This window comes from Pongo abelii, chromosome 6, assembly GCF_028885655.2.
Source record: "Pongo abelii isolate AG06213 chromosome 6, NHGRI_mPonAbe1-v2.0_pri, whole genome shotgun sequence".
NCBI classification, from domain to species: Eukaryota; Metazoa; Chordata; class Mammalia; order Primates; family Hominidae; genus Pongo; species Pongo abelii.
In genome coordinates, this window is record NC_071991.2 from 137260042 (window position 1) to 137280479 (window position 20438).

The 20438-nt window shown below is 41.7% G+C and overlaps 1 protein-coding gene across 3 annotated transcripts in view; it reads left to right on the forward strand.

Annotated features, from left to right (window-relative positions):
• Positions 1-20438, forward strand: part of TBXAS1 (thromboxane A synthase 1) — a 191140-nt gene that overhangs the window by 34263 nt on the left and 136439 nt on the right. For 2 of the 3 annotated variants that reach the window (XM_009243284.4, NM_001132913.2), the window contains 2 exon segments: positions 8140-8233; positions 11500-11552. In XM_009243284.4, coding sequence (XP_009241559.2) covers positions 8140-8233; positions 11500-11552 — 147 coding nt within the window. 3 annotated transcript variants of the gene reach the window in all.

The window sequence follows — 20438 nt, forward strand, 5'->3', positions numbered from 1 at the left end:
TTGTACTAGAGATTTTAGCCAATGTAATAAGAAAAGAAAATGAGAAGTCAGACAAAAGGATTAAAAAGAAAGAGAATGGACTGATATTATTTGCATAAAACATAATTATCAGCATAGGAAATCAAAGAAATTCCACATGTAAACCAATAAAACTAATTAGAAAGTTCAGAAGGATCATTGATTACAACACTGGCATTAAAAAAAAAAGGTGCTCCTATACATGAGCAACACCAAAACAAATGTACGTAAATAGCAAAAAGATACTCTTCTCTGCACAAAGTCATAAAATGTTACTGAAGGACAGAGAAAATAAAATCAACAGAGAGATACAACACATTCATAGATGAGACAAATTGATGTTGTAATAATGTTGGTATGTTCTAAATTAATGTATACATTTAATGCAATTCCAAAAAAATCCAAATAGCATTTTTTTCATCAAATCAGACTAATTCTAAAATTAATATGAAAAAGTAAGTTATAAAAATGTATTTTATGGTAAAAGGAATTTGAGTAAGAAAAAAAGACAAAAAAGAGAATAAAAAGAAGTAATATAGAAAAAAGAGAAAAAAACAAAAAGTGTGTTTTAGAGTTATACCAGTTAAAATAGTGAAGCATAAGCATAAGCTAGATAAATGGATCAGAATAGATCCAAGCACCTATACTACTAAGGAGCACAATAGAAGTGACATTATGAAACAGTGGGAAAAAGGGAGCAGTGCAGCAGGCACACCATCTCTTTGCTAACCCGTTGGAGGGATGTAATCGGCTGTGGGACAAGATTACTTTACCAGGGTCTCACTGAGATACCGATTCTGTTGAGCCACCTCTCATTGTAGAATCTGGCTCAACACACCCTCTGATGATTGATTTGGCTTCTCAAGTACCTGGAAAGGAGGTACTCTAAGAAGGAGATGTCTGATTCTTATTGCTTGGAAAAAAAATACTCATTATCATAAATTTGTAAATGAACAGTCTTGTTTGCAGGTTGTATTTTAGGAGATAGCCTAGTTACTACTGACATGTGAGTGAGTGTGCATCAGATGATTTCCAGCCCTGAGGGCAAACTGAGATGGAGGTCTTAAGGGAATGGAGAGGGGGCTGAACATGAGGGTGAGGATGCCAGGATGGACACGAGGTGCTAAAAGGGAAACTGAGAAGATCTCACATGTAAAGTCTGTATTGCACCATTTCCCCACCGACCCCACAGGAACATCTGCCTTGAGGCATGATTTAAGCAGTTTCAATCCTTACAGTTTCTCTTGTTGTGGGTGTGGGTGAGAAATGGGACAAGGATAAAGGGAATGGAATTTACAGTCAACTAACAAGGCTGTGGTTAGTTATTAGCTAAGTCAATGAAAACTATTCAGATTTATCTGCGTATCTTCCTCTTCACACCCAGATATGCGCGTGGAGTCAGCTTGCAGTCACCTATCAATGACTGCTCATTTTCCAACTAATTTTTAAATCAGTTAGTGGAGCACAATTCTACCTGCCACCTAGATAAACCATACTGTGGGAGTGAGGGGGAGGGAGAGAGAAGAAGGAGGAGGAGGAGGAGGAAGAGGAAGAGGAGGAGGAAGAGGAGGAGGAGGAGGAAGAAAAGAAGGAAGGGAGGGAGGGAAGGAAGAAGGAAGGAAGGAAGGAGGGAAGGAAGGAAGGGAGGGAGGGAGGGAGGAAAGGAAGAAGGAAGGAAGGAGGGAGGGAGGGAAGGAGGAAGGGAGGAAGGAGGGAGAGAGGGGAGGAGGAAGGGAGGAAAGAAGGAGGGAAGGAGGAAGGGAGGGAAGGAGGAAGGAAAGAAGGAGGGAGGGAGGAAGGAAGGAAAGAGGGAGGGAAGGAAGGAAACGAGGGAAGGAGGGAAGAAGGGAAGGAAGTTAGTTAATAATGTCAAAAGTTGGGAAACATTTTTGAGAATGAAGAAGAAATGATAGGAAAATGTGTTTTCTCTCTCTAGTAAGAAAATAGATGCAGACATCAAAATACATTGATGTAGCTACCAAATTAGAAAAAAGTTTTATGAGAGCATTTGGTGCAAAGGATACACCGACAGTAGGACTAGCTGGGACAAACTTTAAGGAAAGCAATTAGATATTACATACCAGTGTTTAAAACCAGTGACTCATGGATCTCAGGTCAAGAAAATCTTCATGCACAAAGTGTGGGAAAACCTCTGCGCAGAAATGCTAACTGTAGCAGCATAACACCAAGTAGCTAAAATATAGAAAACACCCTAAGTATTTGACAATAAGAATGGTTTAGTAAATTATAATATGTCTATAAGAGCACTATTAAGCAGCCATAAAAATGATATTTATAAAGGATTAATAACATGGAGATGTTTTTCCTTATGTTAAATGAAGAAAGTAGAAATCTGGATAAATAGAAGTAGAGAAATAAGCCAGGCACAGTGGCTCTTGCCTGTAATCATGGCACTTTGGGAGGCTGAGGCAGGCAGACCACTTGAGCCCAGGAGTTTGAGACCAGCCTGGGCAACATAGTGAGACCCTGTTTCTACAAAAAAAAAAAACAAACAAAAATTAGCCACTTGTGGTTGCGCACACCTGTAGTCCCAGCTACTTCGGAGGCTGAGGTGGGAGGATCACTTGAGCCTGAGAGGTAGAGGCTACAGTGAGCTGAAATCACACCACTGCACTCCAGCCTGGGCCACAGAGTGAAAATGCTAAAAAAAAGAAAAAGAAAAAAAGTAGAGACATAGGAAAAATATAGAGAGAGTATAATAGCAAACATATAAAAAATACACAGAGGAAAAAAACAAGAGAATGACAATAGAAAGAGAGTAGGCTTTCTCCCTGATAGTTCTAGCTTTTGTGCCCAAATTTCTGTGAAGCACTTCAAAATGTGTTTTGGAAAGCCAGCAAACCTCACACTCTGCTTCCATTTCTTAATAAAACATTTTGAAAAGGCAATTATTTAAGGATCTGTTTCTAATAAAGCTTCCGATGTGGCCATGATGTTTAATGGAATTGCTGGCAAAGCCCATGAGGGCGTGCATGTTGAAACCATAGAGTAACCATAGCAAAGGGCCTCTCTTCTCCAATGTGCAGGACAGTGGGTTACCTGGCACCACTGGGCTTCACCTGTTCTTGGAGCATCACAAGTGTTTACCCCTGGAGAAGCGCTGTTTGCCAAGGGAACCTTTCACCATTTGAAATACATCAACTGAAGTTTTTGAAAGCAGTGCACCGAGTAGGAATTCTTCGGTAGTGACAGTGAGAATGTAATGACCAAACGGAGGGGCCGGCTGTATCCTTCTCCTGCACACTACAGGAGAAGCCAGTTCCTGGAGGTAGATAATTTCTGTTTTCTTTTGTTCCAAACGTCAGTCAGTTTGACCATCTCCTTAATATGTGATTCATCAAAATACCCCCAATTTATCAGGAGTGGCTTCTTTGGCTAAACAATGGGCTAAGCACCCGTGTTGAATCCATCAAGAGAAGGTTTTAGGCTGGGTGCGGTGGTTCACACCTGTAATCACCACACTATGGAAGGCCAAGGCAGGCGGATTGCCTGAGGTCAGGAGTTCAAGACCAGCCTGGCCAACATAGTGAAACCCCGTCTCTACTAAAAATACAAAAATTAGCCTGGCATGGTGGTGGGCGCCTGTAATCCTGGCTACCCAGGAGGCTGAGGCAGGAGAATGGCTTGAGCCCAGGAAGAGGAGGTTGCAGTGAGCTGAGATTGTGCCACTGCACTCCAGCCTGGGTGACAGAGTGAGACTCTGCCTCAAAAATAAACAATAAATAAATAAACAAAGAGAAAGCCTTGAGGAAGATAAAATACAGGACATTTTCCAGCCTTTACAAATTGAACCTGATTTTGAAAATGATCCAACGGCCTGATTTATTTTGAGAATGGACAGTAAGTTGTACTGCTGGCACAGCAGTATTTGTGTCCTGTAGCATTTAATGACCTCGTTGGTTGTGAAAATAAAACCGAAAGATGCTGTCTGAAGCTATATATACTTTCTGTTGTCATTTTCCAACTTAAGTATCCTTGATGTAAACAATAACAGGTGTCCATAACCATAATTGTGGGATACATTTGCATTAATTCACATCAAAGGAAACCCATTGGAAACATCAGAACATGGTGATCATCTGATCATTTCATATTACCTGCATTACACAGTAGCATCCCTGGCCACCTGCACTTTTTAAAATGGCACAGGACTTAATAACACAATTTGACATAAAAGGATTTTTTTTTACAATGACAATTTTTAAAGTAATAGGTAGATATTTTAAAACAACTTTTCATTGGCCCTGTAAGACTCACTCATAGGTATCCCTAGTGTACCACTTACCTAGGGCTGCCATATCAAAGTACTACAAACTGAGTGGCTGGAAACTCCAGAATTTATTTATTTATTTATTTATTTATTTTTTATTATTATTTTCATTTTTTTGAGATGGGGTTTTGCTCTGTCACACAGGCTGGAGTGTACTGGTATAAAAATGGCTCATTGCAGCCTCAAACTCCTGAGCTCAAGTGATCCTCCCATCCCAGCCTTCCAAGTAGATGGGACCATACGTATGCGCCACCACACCTGGCGAATTTTTTTTTTTTTTTTTTTTGAGACAGGGTGTTGCTTCATCATCCCGGCTGGAGTGCAGTGGTACAATCTTGGCTCACTGCAACTTCCACATCCTGGGTTCAAGCGATTCTCGTGTCTTAGCCTCCCGAGTAGCTGGGATTACAAGCATGCACAACCATGCCTGGTTAACCTTTGTATTTTTTTTTTTAGTAGAGATGAGGTTTCGCCATTTTGGCCAGGCTGATCTTAAACTCCTGACCTCAAGTGATCTGCCTCCCTTGGCTTCCCGAAGTGCTGGGATTACAGGCATGAGCCACCACGACCAGGCTCACCCGGCTAATTTTTTTATGCTTTGTAGAGATGAGGGTCTTGCTGTGTTGCCCAGGCTGGTCTCAAACTCCTGGGCTCAAACAATTGCCCTACCTTGGCCTTCCAAATTGCTAGTTTTATAGGCATGAGCCACCACACCCAGATCACCAGAAATTTATTGTGTCACAGTTCTGGGCCAGAAGCCTGAAATTGAGGTGTCTGCAGGGCTATGTTCCCTATGAAATCTGTAGGGGAGAATCCTTCCTTGCCTCTTCCTGGCTTCTAGTGGTTTGCTGACTCTCTTTGACATAACTTGGCTTGCAGTGGCCTGACACCAATCTCTGCTTTCATAGTCACTCGGCACTTTCCTGTGAATCTCTGTCTTCGCATGGCCATCTTCTCATAAGGACACCAGTCATACTGGATTGAGGGGCCCCTGTACTTCAGTATGACTTTATTTTATTTATTTATTTTTTGACACAGAGTCTCACTCTGTCGCCCAGGCTGGAGTGCAGTGGTACAATCTTGGCTCACTGCAACCTCCTCCTCCCAGGTTCAAGAGATTCTCTTATCTTAGCCTCCCGAGTTGCTAGGATTACAGGCATGCAACACCACACCTGGCTAATTTTTTGCATTTTTAGTAGAGATGGGGTTTCACCATGTTGGCTAGGCTGGTCTTGAGCTCCTGGCCTCAAGTGATCTGCCTGCCTCGGCCTCCCAAAGTGCTGGGATTACAGGCATCAGCCGCCGTGCCCAGCCTATATGACTTCATCTTAACTAATTACATTTGCAGTGACCCTATTTCCAAATAAGGTCATATTCTGAGATTAGGACTTCTGGAGGTTAGGACTTCAACTTATCTTTTTGGTGGTGATACAATTCAACCCATTACACCTGAGGTTCATGGATTTTGGATTAAGAACGTGTTGGGACAGTCAGAGGGCAGCAAGGGGACCCTGAGACCAGAGGATATGAAACAAGAGTGCAGAGAAGGAAGTGGTAGGGAGACAAATGGAACCCATGTTGCTATTTTGCCCATAAATTTGGTGGCAATGATCTGTCCCTGCAGATTTGGGTGCAGGAACTTGAGTTACTGATGGCAATATTTGGCCAGTTTCCAGCTGAAGATGCTCAAGTTCCAGATTTGAGTCGAGGCTACAAAGGGAAGTTTGTGGTGGTGTCTAGGACACTCTGCTGATGCCATATGTTTGAAAATGTCTGAATTTTGTGCATAGACACACTAGCAGTATTTTCGTAAGTGGAGTTACATAATTAGGGCATGGACTTGCATAATAATTAGCATGTATAATTAGGCACAGACTTCTTGTCCTTTAGACAATCAAGACATCTAATTACAAAATTAAGATGTAATTATGTGGTCCAAGGTCTACATCTTTTTTTTTACCCATTAGAGATTACTTTTAGAAAATAATTCAAAAAAGCTGATGAAGAAATGAACATAGACATCGATTTGAGGATGTTAAAGAAAGTGTTAAGTGGGCTGCTAAGTTTCCTTTGGTCTTTCCTCTCCGTTGTAAGGGGAATTATTTAAAACATTGTGGTCCACTTGAAAGAATAACTTTTACCAACTGTGCTGTCAACCTTCAGTACTCACACTAATGAAGAGGAGTGTTGGTATGACTAATCCTTGGCGTTCGCGCGTGGCTCTTGAGTGTGGTTTGTAATCACACTTGAACATGGACCTAAATGTGACGTCCTGGGAATTCATTCAAACCTATTAATGGAGCCCTACGGTGGAAATCTTAGGATAACTTGGGATAGAGAACATCCTGCCTTCCCGTTCGGCCCTGGTTCTCCCTTGTGACCACTTTAAAAATTGACTCATTGGCCAGGTGTGGTGGCTTATGCCTTTAATCCCAGCACTTTGAGAGGCCAAGTCAGGAGGATCGCTTGAGGCCAGGAGTTAAGACCAACCTGGGCAATATAGGGAGACCCTGTCTCTACATAGAATCTGAAATACTAGTTGGGAGTGGTGGCACATACCTGTAGTCCCAGCGACTTGGGAGGCTGAGACAGGAGAATCACTTGAGCCCAGGAGTTTTAGGCTGTAGCGAGCCTCCACTGCACTCTAGCCTGGGTGACAGAAAGAGACCCTGTCTCTAAAGAAATAAATAGCACATTGCTCAGAATAATGCAAACCAGCGCTTAAGCTGTGTTTCCTTTCCCTGAATATTTGAGTATTTTTATTTTAAGTGCTCCTTATTGACTGCAGGTGGGAAAGATCAAAGAGTATAGCAAATACTCTGTCCTTCGAAAAAGAGTGATTCTTATAGCAGTAATCGTTTGAGTTTCAATACACACAGAAAGCTAGATTGTACTGATAGTCTCCATGTTTTTCCTTGCCCTTAAATTGTGATTTGGCTGATCTCTGCGTGATGCTAAACAACCAGTTTGACTCATTAATTTTGCTGAACTAACTGAACTTTTGACCTAATTGGCTGCTGGTTAGGGATCAGAGCCATATGTGCAGGTTTTTCTAAGCCAGTTCTGACTTTAACTGTGTTATCCCTCTGTTCCTATAAACTGTTGAAATACCATAGTAATTCCGATGTTTTGACAGCCACACTGCACTTCTCAGACTGCCGCTTTCTCCTGGGAAGTGGCACAGAAATCTGTCGGACCACGCTTCCTGATTTTTGGTTAAGAAAATATGCTTCCCATATGGTTGCGGGCCGAGAAAACAAAGACTTAAAGAGGTTGTAAGCATTTGGTGATAGGTCTTCTCCTCATGGCGCCTTCCCTCCGTTCCTATTTTTAATATTCTCTATAAGGCCAGGGAATATGGTGAGGGACAAATTATGTGTGTGGCAGGGAGGGGTTAGTCTTGACCGTGAAAATACACACATTTGCACAGGGAGTTTTGCCATTGTTAGTTTTTTTACCTTGCCCTCTGAGCAATTGCTCATGATAGATTTAGAGGCAAAGGAAAGGAATTGGAGAGAGGGGCATTTTTAAAACAATTTATTAAGAGGAATTCTAGGTCAGAGATGGACTACATCATCTCTAAGCCATCTCCAGCTCAGAGGTTTCAGGATTCCTTGATCTCCAGCCGGTCACTCAACAGGAGGTTGACTGGACTCCTATTCTACTCACTCAACTCTAGGCCTCCAATTTTTTGGTTCTTAGATGTGGGGACTGGAAACCTATTCTTTTGCCTTTACTTCCAGAGAGCTCAGTAATTCCAGTTCCTAATAGAGCCTAAAGCATGAATGCAACTTCATTTCTCAGCTTTTGAAATCTGCTTTTCCCTCCAGGTACTCCACGTCAGCATTCTCAAGACTGGAGAAGTTAGGCCTCAGACATCCCAAGCCTTTTCCTTTTATTGGGAACTTGACATTTTTCCGCCAGGTAAGGGCTGTGTTCCATTGACTTCCATCATAAAATATGCTGAGGGCCGGGCACGGTGGCTCATGCCTGTAATCCCAGCACTTTGGGAGGCCGAGGCGTGTGGATCACCTGAGGTCAGGAGTTCAAGACCAGCCTGACCAACATGGTGAAACCCCGTCTCTACTAAATACAAAAAAATTAGCTGGGCATGGTGGCACATGCCTGTAATCCCAGCTACTTGGGAGGCTGAGGCAGGAGAATCACTTGAACCCAGGAGGTGAAGGTTGCACTGAGCCGAGATTGTGCCATTACACTTTAGCCTGGGCGACAAGAGCAAAAATCTGTCTCAAAAAATAAAATAAAATGAAATAAAATAAAATAAAATAAAATATGCTGAGCCCAGGACAGGCTTTCTGCATGAAACATTGGTCTTGTCCAGGTCCCCACACCTTGAGCGGTAAAGGTGTTCTGTGATGCCATGAGCCCTCCTCTACTTATATGAATTGTTATGTGATGGCAAGAATCCATCTCTCATCACTATCAATATGTATTGAGTCCTGTCATCCATTCACTTACCCATTTCCCCCAAACCCCATATATTGCGTGTCTAAATACACCAGACCCTAGAGTGTAGAAGAGGTTACTTGTGCCCTCAAGTGCACTGTCAAATGATGGCATGCAACACCAGATGAGATACACCCTAGCACTAAATAGGGTGGTATAGATGGTAGCTGTAATCTTCCGTCAGAGGAGAGGGCGATCTGTCAGGGCTAGAATCATCCTAGGGAACTTCCTGAAGAAGGAGGTCCTTCAGGGCCTGTGGACATAGAGACGAGGGTACACACACCAGGTGGGCAGCACCATGTATGTGAGCGCACCAACTTGAGAATGACTGCACAGGTTGACCAGCAGCCTGGACTGACTAGAGGCCAAATGCTAAGGTATACTGGGCAATGTAGTTGGGTGAGAGAAAGGGGCACTAGATGCTTACAGGGTAGGAAGGCAAGTGAAGAACTATTTGTGTGTTAACATTTTTGAGGAGAGGCACATTGAAATGGGCAACACTCTGCAAGAGAGAAGAACATAGGTTAGAGCTGTAGAACCCAACTGTTGCTGAAGTCCAGGGGTAAAGCCACGATGGCTCGGTCTGGTCGGTGATGAGAGTGAAGAGAGATGGATAATTGGGAGCAAAATGAAGAACTGTTGTGACAAATTAGTGTAGAGAGTTCAAGGCAAAGTGAGTCAAACATAAGTCTAAGCTTTGAACCAGGGGAACAGGGAGAATGGCCATGGGTTGACAGAAATAAAACGTTGGGTGGGGGAGTGTTTCAGGGAGAAGACAAGTTTTATTTTAAGTATGTTGCTTGGGATTTGCCAGAGTGACATGCCAGTGGAAACGGCCAACAGACATTTGTAGATATAGGTCAGGACTTTATGGTCTACAGTTATTTTTTCTCACATTGGGTTTTCTCAGAAGCCGGATGGCTTATTCTGCTAAGTCACGGGGACACTGACTCCAGACCCAACACCAGGAGCCAGAAGACCCTGCATGGGAAGAACCACCAAGCCAAACAAAGGCAGGAAGACTAAATTTGGGACAATCCTGATAATATCCCTTCAACATCTCTAGAATTTCCCCCATCCCTACCTCCAGAAAGGCTGGCCTTTGGCACTAGATAGAAAAGAAAGCTGCTCTTTCTGTCCTTTTCTGCCCCCACCTTCTCAATTATTTCTTTTCCATTCCTTTCTGTGTCCATCACCTTTTCCATGATTTGTCATTGTTGTTTCCGTCTTCCTAGCATTTTTAAACACCTTCTCCTCTCATCTGTCTCTCTGGGGTGGGCAGTTCACAACTTTTAAGCTCACAAACAACAGTCTCAATGAGGCTTCCTGTTAGCCCCTTGAAACAAGTGTGAAGAAATTTTTAAGTGTCAAGATAGAACAACAAACCAGATCGGAAAGCTAAAGAAAATGCATTTCACACATTTCTGGGGGGAAATGATCAGTTGTATTCCGTGGAATAATTAATTTGGTATTAACATTCTGAGGAAAACGGCATAGCTGTCGATGTGAGGAGAACGCTGTGCTCCCACCTCTGGAGAGCCTCCACATATGCTCCTTTGCAGCCCGCCATCCTCACAGCTACAAGCCCTGCCAAGTTCTTTTTAGAACATAGTAATTTCGCTGACTATTTTTATATTCATATATACTTTCCTTGATGTATGGCAAGCTTACGCTGCAGAATTCAGTAGATTTCATGAGAAAGGCATGTGTTTCCATGCAGGACATCCACGCTTCTAACCCCCAACTTTCCACCTTCATTCCACCCCTTATGTATCCACCCCATATTCCATTCTCACAACACAAATCTACCATTTGCCACCCCCCACCCCCACCCCAACTCATGAGTATTTTCAGGTCTAGTCCATTCCCACCACACAATGGATCTAGCATTTTCCACCCCTCCTTCAACCCAGCTACACTTCTTTCCCATTATAAAATGTGTCTAGCCAGGCACGGTGGCTCACACCTGTAATCCCAGCACTTTGGGAGGCCAAGGCAGGCAGATGACCTGAGGTCAGGAGTTCCAGACCAGCCTGGCCAATATGGTGAAATCCTGTCTTTATTAAAAATACAAAAATTAGCTGGGTGTGATGGCACATGCCTGTAATCCCAGCTACTCAGGAGGCTGAGACAGGAGAATCACTTGAATCCGGGAGGTGGAGGTTGCAGCGAGCCGAGATCACACCACTGCACTCCAGCCTGGGTGGCAGAGCAAAACTCTGTCTCAAAAAAACAAACAAAACAACCACAACAACAACAACAACAACAAAGTGTCTAGCATTTTGTCTTATATATCTTAAACATGTTGAATTTAATTAAAGTTTAACTTGAATGGATCATGATAATTCAGAATTTGTGATAATTTTGATAGACTCAGTAGAAGTTACATATAGTGGCAGTAAAAAGGGCCATATGATAATGCTAAATTAAATTTCAGAGGGCAATGTTATAGTTGAGAAAGCAAACTTTTTGAATATTTAACAGCAAGTATACATAAGTAGTTTAAGACTGGTGATCTCTCCTGTCCAAGACTTTTACATGGCAATTTTTTAAAGCCTTTGTTTATTCTAATGTTTCAAAGTGCCTGAAAGCAACATAACTTCCACTCTTTTTTATTGTTTCTGTAATTGTATTCTTGCTGTTCCAGATTTTTTTCTGAATAAGTTGGAATAGTTGGAATTTTGCTTAATCTTATTCTTACTACAGTGCTGTGTTTCCTTCAGGGTTTTTGGGAAAGTCAAATGGAGCTCAGAAAGCTGTATGGACCTCTGTGTGGGTAAGAAGGAAACTCAACATTTCTATTATGTATGATATTTTGATTTTCACCTGTTGAACTGATATGGAAGAAATGCCAAGATTAGGAATGTTGTATGTGTTTCTGTTTTTCAAAGGGCCCACAAAGAGGGTGTCCTGCCGTACAGACAAGGCTTCTAGAGAAGACCCTGGGGTTGCCCACGGGGGGACTCTGCTGGCCTGAAAGAGTACCACTTTCCAGGCTTTGCAGCCTTGCTGGGCCGGGCACAGCATTATCTCCCCTTGCTGTGCTGAGGGGTGTTGCCATGGGATGTGGTGGCCTCTTTGCCTCAGAGCACAAACTGTCCAACTTGCCTTGACAGTGCACAGCGGGTCTTACCCCATGAGCATATCTGAACCTTACTCAGACTCGTGTCCTTCAGCCCATGGGGAAAGTGTGCTGCCAGCAACATCACCATGTAATTTATCACCCAGTCCAGTTCCCTTTTGAAAGTGAAAGGAAGTGCTATTAATAATTACCCCAGGATGATCGTGTCACCTAAGACTATCCCGGATATGCTGGGGCATATGGTCACCCTAGTTCTTGGCTGTGTAAAGTAATATAACCCTTCTCTTTATTTTCTCTGAATTTCTCCTTTGTTTCTAAAATTCCAGATTCTGGTGAGCAAATCCACGTTCAGACCACTTACTCTATTCAAGATTTAACAGGCTTGAATTGTATTGATTCTCAACATGTGTCTTTCCACACTGAAGTTCTAATCATTTTAGTTGGTTTTCACACAGCTTCTCTTCAGCCACTGAGCGATTTTTTTTGCAGCTTTTCGTAGACCTCTGGGTCAGTGATCACTTTTGTAGGTGCATTAAAGTTCTCCTGTGTTGCTGATGTACATTCCAATGGGCTCCAGTGATTTGGGGGTCCTATCTCCATAGGATTCATGATGTCTGTTCTCCTGATACCCATTTTTGAAAGGGATTGGCTTGTCCTCTTTATGGAAATGGCCCCTCCTAGGAGGCCCACAGTTTTGGTCAAGTTCTACTACCTACTTTTTGGTTTGCTATGTGGTCCTGAAAAAGTAATAAATTAAGCTGTTAAGATGCTCTCTGTATTAGTCATTTCTGCATAATGGACTACCCCAAAACTCAGTGACATAAGCAATAATTTATCATTTATCATGTGTCTAAGGGTCAGCTGGAGTTGGCTGGCCTAAGCTGCACTTGGTTGGATGGCTCCGCTGGACTTCTGGGTGTATCTGCCGGGGAGGGTCTCATGTGGGGCACCAAGGCTCTGCATGTCTCTCATCCTCTTTGGAAGTATAAGCTCGGCTGTCAGGTTCTCACCGTAAAGGCAAAGACTCAAGAGAGCAAGCCTGATGGTGCAAGAACATTATACATTTCTGCTGAATCATTTCTGCTTATACCCTATTGGTTAAACCAAGTCACATGGCTAAACCCAAGATGTGGGCAGGAGGGCACTGTGGCCACTTTGAGGCCAAAGCAAGACGCCTGGCCCAGCCTGACATTGATGGAGCAGGGAGGTGTACTCCTCGGATGGACGAGTGGGGAGGCAAGGCGTGTCTTTAAATAACAAGCAACCCTGCTTGACTCCCTAAGATCTCTTTCAACTTGGCCTTCACTTACTTTTTCATTTTCACTTTTTAGTGCATAGCTTCTTGCTTTAAGCGTGATAGGTGCTCGATAAAGGCTCAAGAAATTGAACTGTCTACCTTTCTCTTACTGTTGTGTGGTTCTATTGCTTTTTGTTTTTGTTTTTTTGTTGTTGTTGTTTGTTTGTTTGTTTGTTTGTTTTGCAATAGAGTCTCGCTCTGTCGCCCAGGCTGGAGTGCAGTGGCATGATCTCGGCTCACTGCAACCTCTGCCTCCTGAGCTCAAGCGATGCTCCTGCCTCAGCCTCCCGGGCAGCTGGGATTACGGGCGCCCGCCACCATGCCTGGCTAATTTTTGTATTCTTAGTAGAGACGGGATTTTGCCATGTTAGCCAGGCTAGTCTCAAACTCCTGACCTCAAGTGATCCACCCATCTTGGCCTCCCAAAGTGCTGGGATTACAAGCATGAGCCACTGCACCCAGTCTATTGCTTTTTAAAGGTTCTCATTCCAGCTCTTTCTTTCCAACAGTCTCATTCTGCAGCTGACTTGGCAATGACTTGGAGACTGTCTCATATGCTTCTGAGACACAGCACTGACTCAGAATGACAGTGCCTTCACCAGAATCAGAAAAAGTCCTGACTGAGTTTGATTTCTAGGAACCACTTTTCTTGAGTGCTTCTTGTGCAGATATCCAAAGTAGAGCCTTTGGGTATTTAAAAATAATTTGTAATGCCAGATGAAGGGTTTAAAGGGCACTGTATGAACTAATTGTGTGTGTGTGTGTGTGTGTGTGTGTGTGTGTGTGTGTGTGTGTGTGTGTGTGTTTGAGAGAGAGAGAGAGAAGGAGAGAGAGAGAAAATGACAGAGAGAAAGAGGCAGAGAGAGAAAAGGAGAGAGAAAGAGACAGAGATAGAGAGAGACAGAAGGGGGGGAAGAGAGAGAGAGAGAGAGGTGGAGCGAATTGGTTTCCTTGACAACAGGATATCCAATCAACTTTTTCCTCCAACTTTAACTAAGTTAACACAATTTATCCTTTTCATTTCAAGAAAACCTAAATCATAGAGAATGATTTCAAATGAGGTTATGGAGATCAAAATTGCAGTATCATCTCCATCCTTTGTTCCCACTTCTAGTGAAAAGGAAAAAAGAAAGGTGATGGCATAATTTCTTCCTATAAAGCTATCAACTTTTCTCCTTTGGAAAAAAAAAAGATGAGCCATAAAACGCTGACTTCTTTTTAAGTGTGTCTACTCCCAGATTTAGAGGCAATATGGTAGCGGTGTAAAAATGAAAGGGTTGAACCAATCTAAATCGAATGTCTTTTCTAACTCTAAATGTTATTTTCTTACTGCTTAAATTTTAGCAATACAGTTTCACTGATTGGGAATGGACTATGCTCAATGAACAACAAAGACCCTTCTTGCAGAGAACAATTTAAATTACATTAGTTTTTATTTTATTTTTTATTTTACTTTTATTACTAGGAAGTATAATCAATCCCAGCTTGGTCCTCTTAAAAACCAAAATAATAGATTGATTCATCATTTGACAAGTGAAATGCCACACTCTACACTGTTGATGCCATGTAGAGATGTATTGGGCCTTTAGATGACAGCTTGGCACTGAATGTTGGGAGAAAAATGGGCAGGGCAAATCTCCTCACTGCTTGAGACTGGAAAGCCAACTATGATGGCAATGTATATTTATTATCTAGTTGTCACCCTAGCAACTCAAGAGTTTGAGGCTTAAAACTGGAAATTGAAATTGACTCCTTACTCAATTCCCCTCCCACTCCCTGCCATGGGGGCAATAGGGCTGAAGAAGGTTTCCATCAAGATGGGCAGACAACATCAATGTTTATCATTACCACCAACACTGCCACCACCACCATCATCGAGAACAAAATATCTTCACCAAGTGTCTACTTATGTAGCCTGCTTTGCCAGGTTCTGTGTAAATAAAACTACACACGGTGTCTCTGCCTTCTTTGAACTTTAATGTAAAGCAGGAGGACTGGCGTGGATACCTATACAGCTATTAGTGATGGTGGTACTTGATAAAAAAAACTCTCCTGAATTGCACAGCAGCCTGGCCATGTAACACAAAGAAGGCAAGGCTTTATTGCTTTGGATAACCTTCATCAATTAATGATTACTTGTTATCTCCTTCAGGCTGAGAATGAGCCCCAAGTTGGATTTATATTTCTTCCCAAACTCTGTAAGAACAGAATCAACATTATCGTTATACATTGGTGATTGAATATGGTTTATATTCAATATATACCAATATTGAATATAAACATATATTGATATATATTCAATATATCCTGTTTGGATAGAGATTATATCCCCTCCAATTTGTAGCTGGACTTTGTAACCCAGTAGATGATAAACCTTTATTAATTACTTATAGTTAAGTAAGAATAAATATTTACACAGTGTCCTAATTTCAGGTCATTAGCAACTCCTAAAGGCCGCCATTCAAAGCTCCTTTTCCCTTTATCTCATTTTGTGTGTGTGTGTGTGTATGTGTGTATGTGTGTGTGTGTTTTGTTTTGTTTTTTTTTTTTGAGGCAGTCTTGCTCTGTCATGCAGGCTGGAGTGCAGTGGCACAATCTCAGCTCATAGCAACCTCCACCTCCAAGGTTCAAGTGATTCTCTGGTGCCTCAGCCAACCAAGTTGCTGGGATTACAGGCATGTGCCATCACGCCCAGCAAATTTTTGTATTTTTGGTAAAGACGGGGCTTCACCATGTTGGCCAGGCTGGTCTCAAACTCCTGACCTCAAGTGATCCACCTCCCTCGGCCTCCCAAAATGTGGGATTTACAGGCATGAGTCACCATATCCAGCCTATCTCATTGTCTTTTAAATGCTTGCTCTATAGCTCTACTTTTACTTAGCCTCATCCCCATTTCCCCAACATCACTTTAGTTTTGATCTTGGCTCCCTCTTGTTGAACTTGACTTTTACACTTCCTGGCATCCATCACCTATGCTGCTCCATTTTGGTAAGTGGCACCTGCATCCCTGGATCTCTTCATGATGCCGGCCTTGTTGCATAACCTCATATACTCCCATCAGAGCATCAAGTTGTAGGTAGGTAAGCATGAACTTTGTACATAATTCATAAAGTACAAATGAGTATAAGAAAAAAGTACACTTGCTCCCACCCTGGGGCCCATCTGCTCCTTCACAGAGGCAACCTCTGTTAAAAATTTCTTTATAGTCAAATTTCTTTAAAGTCAAAACCTTGCTTTGTTCATTAATGGTATTTGGGAAATTGTCCCATTTTGCTTCATTCATTCTTGTTAAATTAGGTAGTATTTTTAAGGATTTCCTTGTATGGATGTATCCTAATTTTTAAAACAAGTTCTCAATTGATAAACATCTCTTACTTTTACAAACACCATTGTAGTGAAGATTTTCATATACACATCATTGATGCCTGGGGTAAGCATGCAAGATAAATTCCTAGAAATGGAATTATTAGGTCAAAGATGGTCTATGTTTTTAATTTTGATAAATACGACTAAATTTCTCTCTCTAGGGATTATGTCAGTTTAGATTCCCATAAATATGCATATGTTCCTCCCATACTTGTCATTAAAATGTGTGGTCACAATTTTAAATCTTTGCCATTTGATGGTATATCGCTGCAGTTTCAATGTGCATTTCTCTAATTGTGAGCAAGTTTGAGCATCTTTTCATATGTTTAAAATGCAATGTATTTTGTTTTCTGAGGGATCCTTTGCCACTTCTCTGTTGGGTTATTGATCTTTTCCCACTTTATTTGTAGAAGCTCTTTGCATATTAAAGAAAGTAGCCTTTTATATGCCTTAAATATTTTCTCCTCTTTATTGTCTTTGACTTTGCTTATCGTATATTTCTTCCAATCAGAAAATATTTGTTTTTGTGTTGTTGACTTTGATTTTAACAGTGTCTACATTTTGCTTCTTACTGAGAAAGGTTTTCTCCACCAAGGATATTTTCTCATAAACTTTCATTTTTCTAGTTTTTCTAAATTTTATTTTTAAAATGTAGAATGTTTGATATATCAGGAATTTGTCTGGAAGATGGAGTTAGGGACACACCCTTATTTTTCCCCCAGAGGGTAGAGTTCCATCTGGAAATTCATCCTTTTCCAATTGATTTGAAATGTCACTTTTATCCAATATTTCTAATAATAAAATTCTAGGTGTATTTCTGACTTCTCTCTTCTGTTGTACTGCTTAATCACAAGCCAGGGCTGCACTGAATATCCTCATTTGGATGTCACATTTGTAGCTTCTTGTACCTAGCTGCAGGAGGGTGTTCTAAGAACATCTTTGTAAGTATCAAAGCCTGAAGCAATCTATCTCCCAGGGAACCTTAGGTCCCATACTGAAAAAAAAAAATCAATTTAGCAAATAAATAAGCCTTTGGTATAAAGGACCTGACACTTAGCTTCAAAGTTCACACCACAGGAGGGGGAGGTGTCTCATATGCCTCCAAGTTGGAAGTTTTTAGCACCATTTTTTAAATTTAATTAGCTAGCATGCATGAACTAATAGCACCTTGTCACCAGGCGGTGAGGAAGTTGAGAACTTTGGGATACATAAGGAAAAGCATGTGGCATCAGCAATCAAAATAACAAGGTTGTTTCAACACTTTTTAAAGCTCAGCTTCCATGGTGCCATCCATTAGGAGAGTCTGTGTTCCGGAAGTGACTAAGGTGTGAACACTTTTCATGTAATTGCTCTTAACCATCATGTTTATGTACTATTTAGATGGGGTTGAAGAACAGCATAGAGATGGTTTACTTTAATACTGGCAGGTGGCTATGTGAGACCTCCTGGCCTACCATCATGGATCAAGAACCACGGGAATTGAAGAGCTCTGAAAGACTCACCTGTTGGACATGTTTGTTCTTTGACTTAGAAGATACGAGACATCTGAATACACTGGGCTTGAACATGTGGCTGAGGATAGGGTGGGGTGGAAACTATTGCTGATTTGTCCAAGAAAAGACAAGTATTTAGACTCAAATTGGGCAGCTGACACCTGGAGATGGCACTTGTTTTTAAACTGGACGGAGCTCAGCAGAATCATAGATGTTGAAGAATGGTGGAAATTAAGCCACCGTTGTGGAAGAGCTTCTCAGACACTGATGCTAAGGAGTCAAACTTTAGGTTTTTGCTGCTGATAAAAGTGCAAGCCTTGGTATGAGGCTCATTTGCTAAATGTTTGACCTAAAAATGTGGCTCAATTCTAAGAGGAATTGATGAAAATGAAAATATACTATGATCATTGAGAAAACACAATACCCTTGAAACAGTGGAATTAATCACAGAAGTCCTGAATTATTCTAACATCTCTGGCCATGACGCCAAACTGTGGGCAATATTTGGGTCCCCTAGGTTGGTGAAAGCTGGCTTTCATGAAAGCGTTGAAAGCAAAGCTGTGCATTGCAGTTCCCAATAATGTGAATCTGAAAGCAAAATTCATGTGAGACCATCATGATGGTCTGTAGGTCATAATTATTGAGCATCATTCAGTGAGTGAAATATCAATATTCTCACTGGTCAAAATAGCTTAATCATGAACACTAAGCCTGTAAGAGCACATTTTTTAAATGATTGGAATTCACTAAACTGCATTATTGCATTTTAGGGGGCCATTGTTCTCTAAAAGTGAATGCCCTGACATAGTGTGCTGATGTTTTAGGAGGCCTTTGAGAATAGGAAGAAAGTTGTCCACAGGACAACTATCACCAAGCCAAGCACACTGCCCAACAGGTGGAATTATCAAAGGAACAATTGTCCACAGATAAATAAGTGGCTTAGACCAAAGAGACAGAAGAATTTGATTTGAGTCCCACTTTTCTTGAATGAACCATTAATAGACTCTTCACCCTTACCTGCCACCAGCATGATCTCATTATACCAAATAGTGTATTGCTACAAAGCTTCTGTGCTTTCTTATGATTTAAGACCACCTTCTTTCCCAGTCTTGATCCAAAGACCCTTCTGAAGTTTACCTAATTTTCTGGACTTCTAACTTCTTCTTTCAGCCCATTTATTTTATACCAGTTCATTTTCCCCCATCCTCTTTCTATAACAGCATATGGGTGATGGTTGCTGCATATTTTAATGACTACTGCTGTCTAAGTCTTTGTGACCCACCCTCATAAAGATCAAGAACCTGTATCAATTCCCTCTTCTTTGGGTAGAAACATCCAACAGGGCATGATAGCTTACAATAGAAATCTGCAGTTAAAATCCCAGCTTCAACTTTCTTTCTCTCTACTGCTTGTTACCTTAATGGATTTAGGCCAATCACTTCCCCTCTCCAGCTTTAGTTCTCTTAGATGTAAAATGTGGGATTTGGACTAAGTCGGTGACTTTGACACTGTTTAATCATGAACCTCAGTAAATAATATATTAACCACATTGTTATCTAATACACACACATACACTTGAAATAAAAGTTTTACAGAAGAACACCTTATTCACAGTATAAGAACCACTTTGATCTATTCTATTGTATTGTATTCTATCCATAAAAAATAAAACATTTACAAGTTGGTCACAGCCCATTAAATTGATTTCATGACCACTAGTGAGTCAAAATCAGCAATTTGAGAAGCAAAGGGCCAGATGATATCTGAAGTCCTTTCCAGTTACAAACTGGGTGACTACAAGCCAGTGAGACAGCACCTATCAGTGTGCATCAGAAAATTGTTAGAGGCCATTGTGTTTGCCTCTTTGTGGTTTAAGATTCTGAGAAACCTCTGACAAAATCAGTAAGAGCCCACCGTTCACAGCTGAAGCCGAATTCCAGCAGAAGCCCCTCTCCTGCAGGGACCAGCTCCCGCACCTGACTGTGGGCCCAGGCTGGGCACCTCCCACCCAATAGCACCTTCTTGTTCTTTGAAATCACAAGTTCAACTATTATTGAAATTATTTCCAAGCCTTAACTCAGAATCATGCTAAGAAGCTAACACAAATATATTAATCGACCATTTAAGACATCTCTCTGTAAGATTTTTGCATTGGGTGTAAATATCCAAGTAATTCATGTGGATATCTTCTCCCAGGTAGGTGTGGCCAACTGATTACTTATTCCCAGGGAGTTGGAGCAGCAGGAAGGAATGGCCTGGAAACTGGAAATAATCCCATTTGTCAGGGTAAGCTAGCTATGGAAAACTGACCAGGCTGTGGGTACTGAGAGAGCAGCTTCCTGCCGCTTCCTGCTGCGAGTGAAGGGCAGCGTTTAAAAAGTAAGATGGTGCTCCCCATTCCAGCAAACACTGGCCACAGTGGAC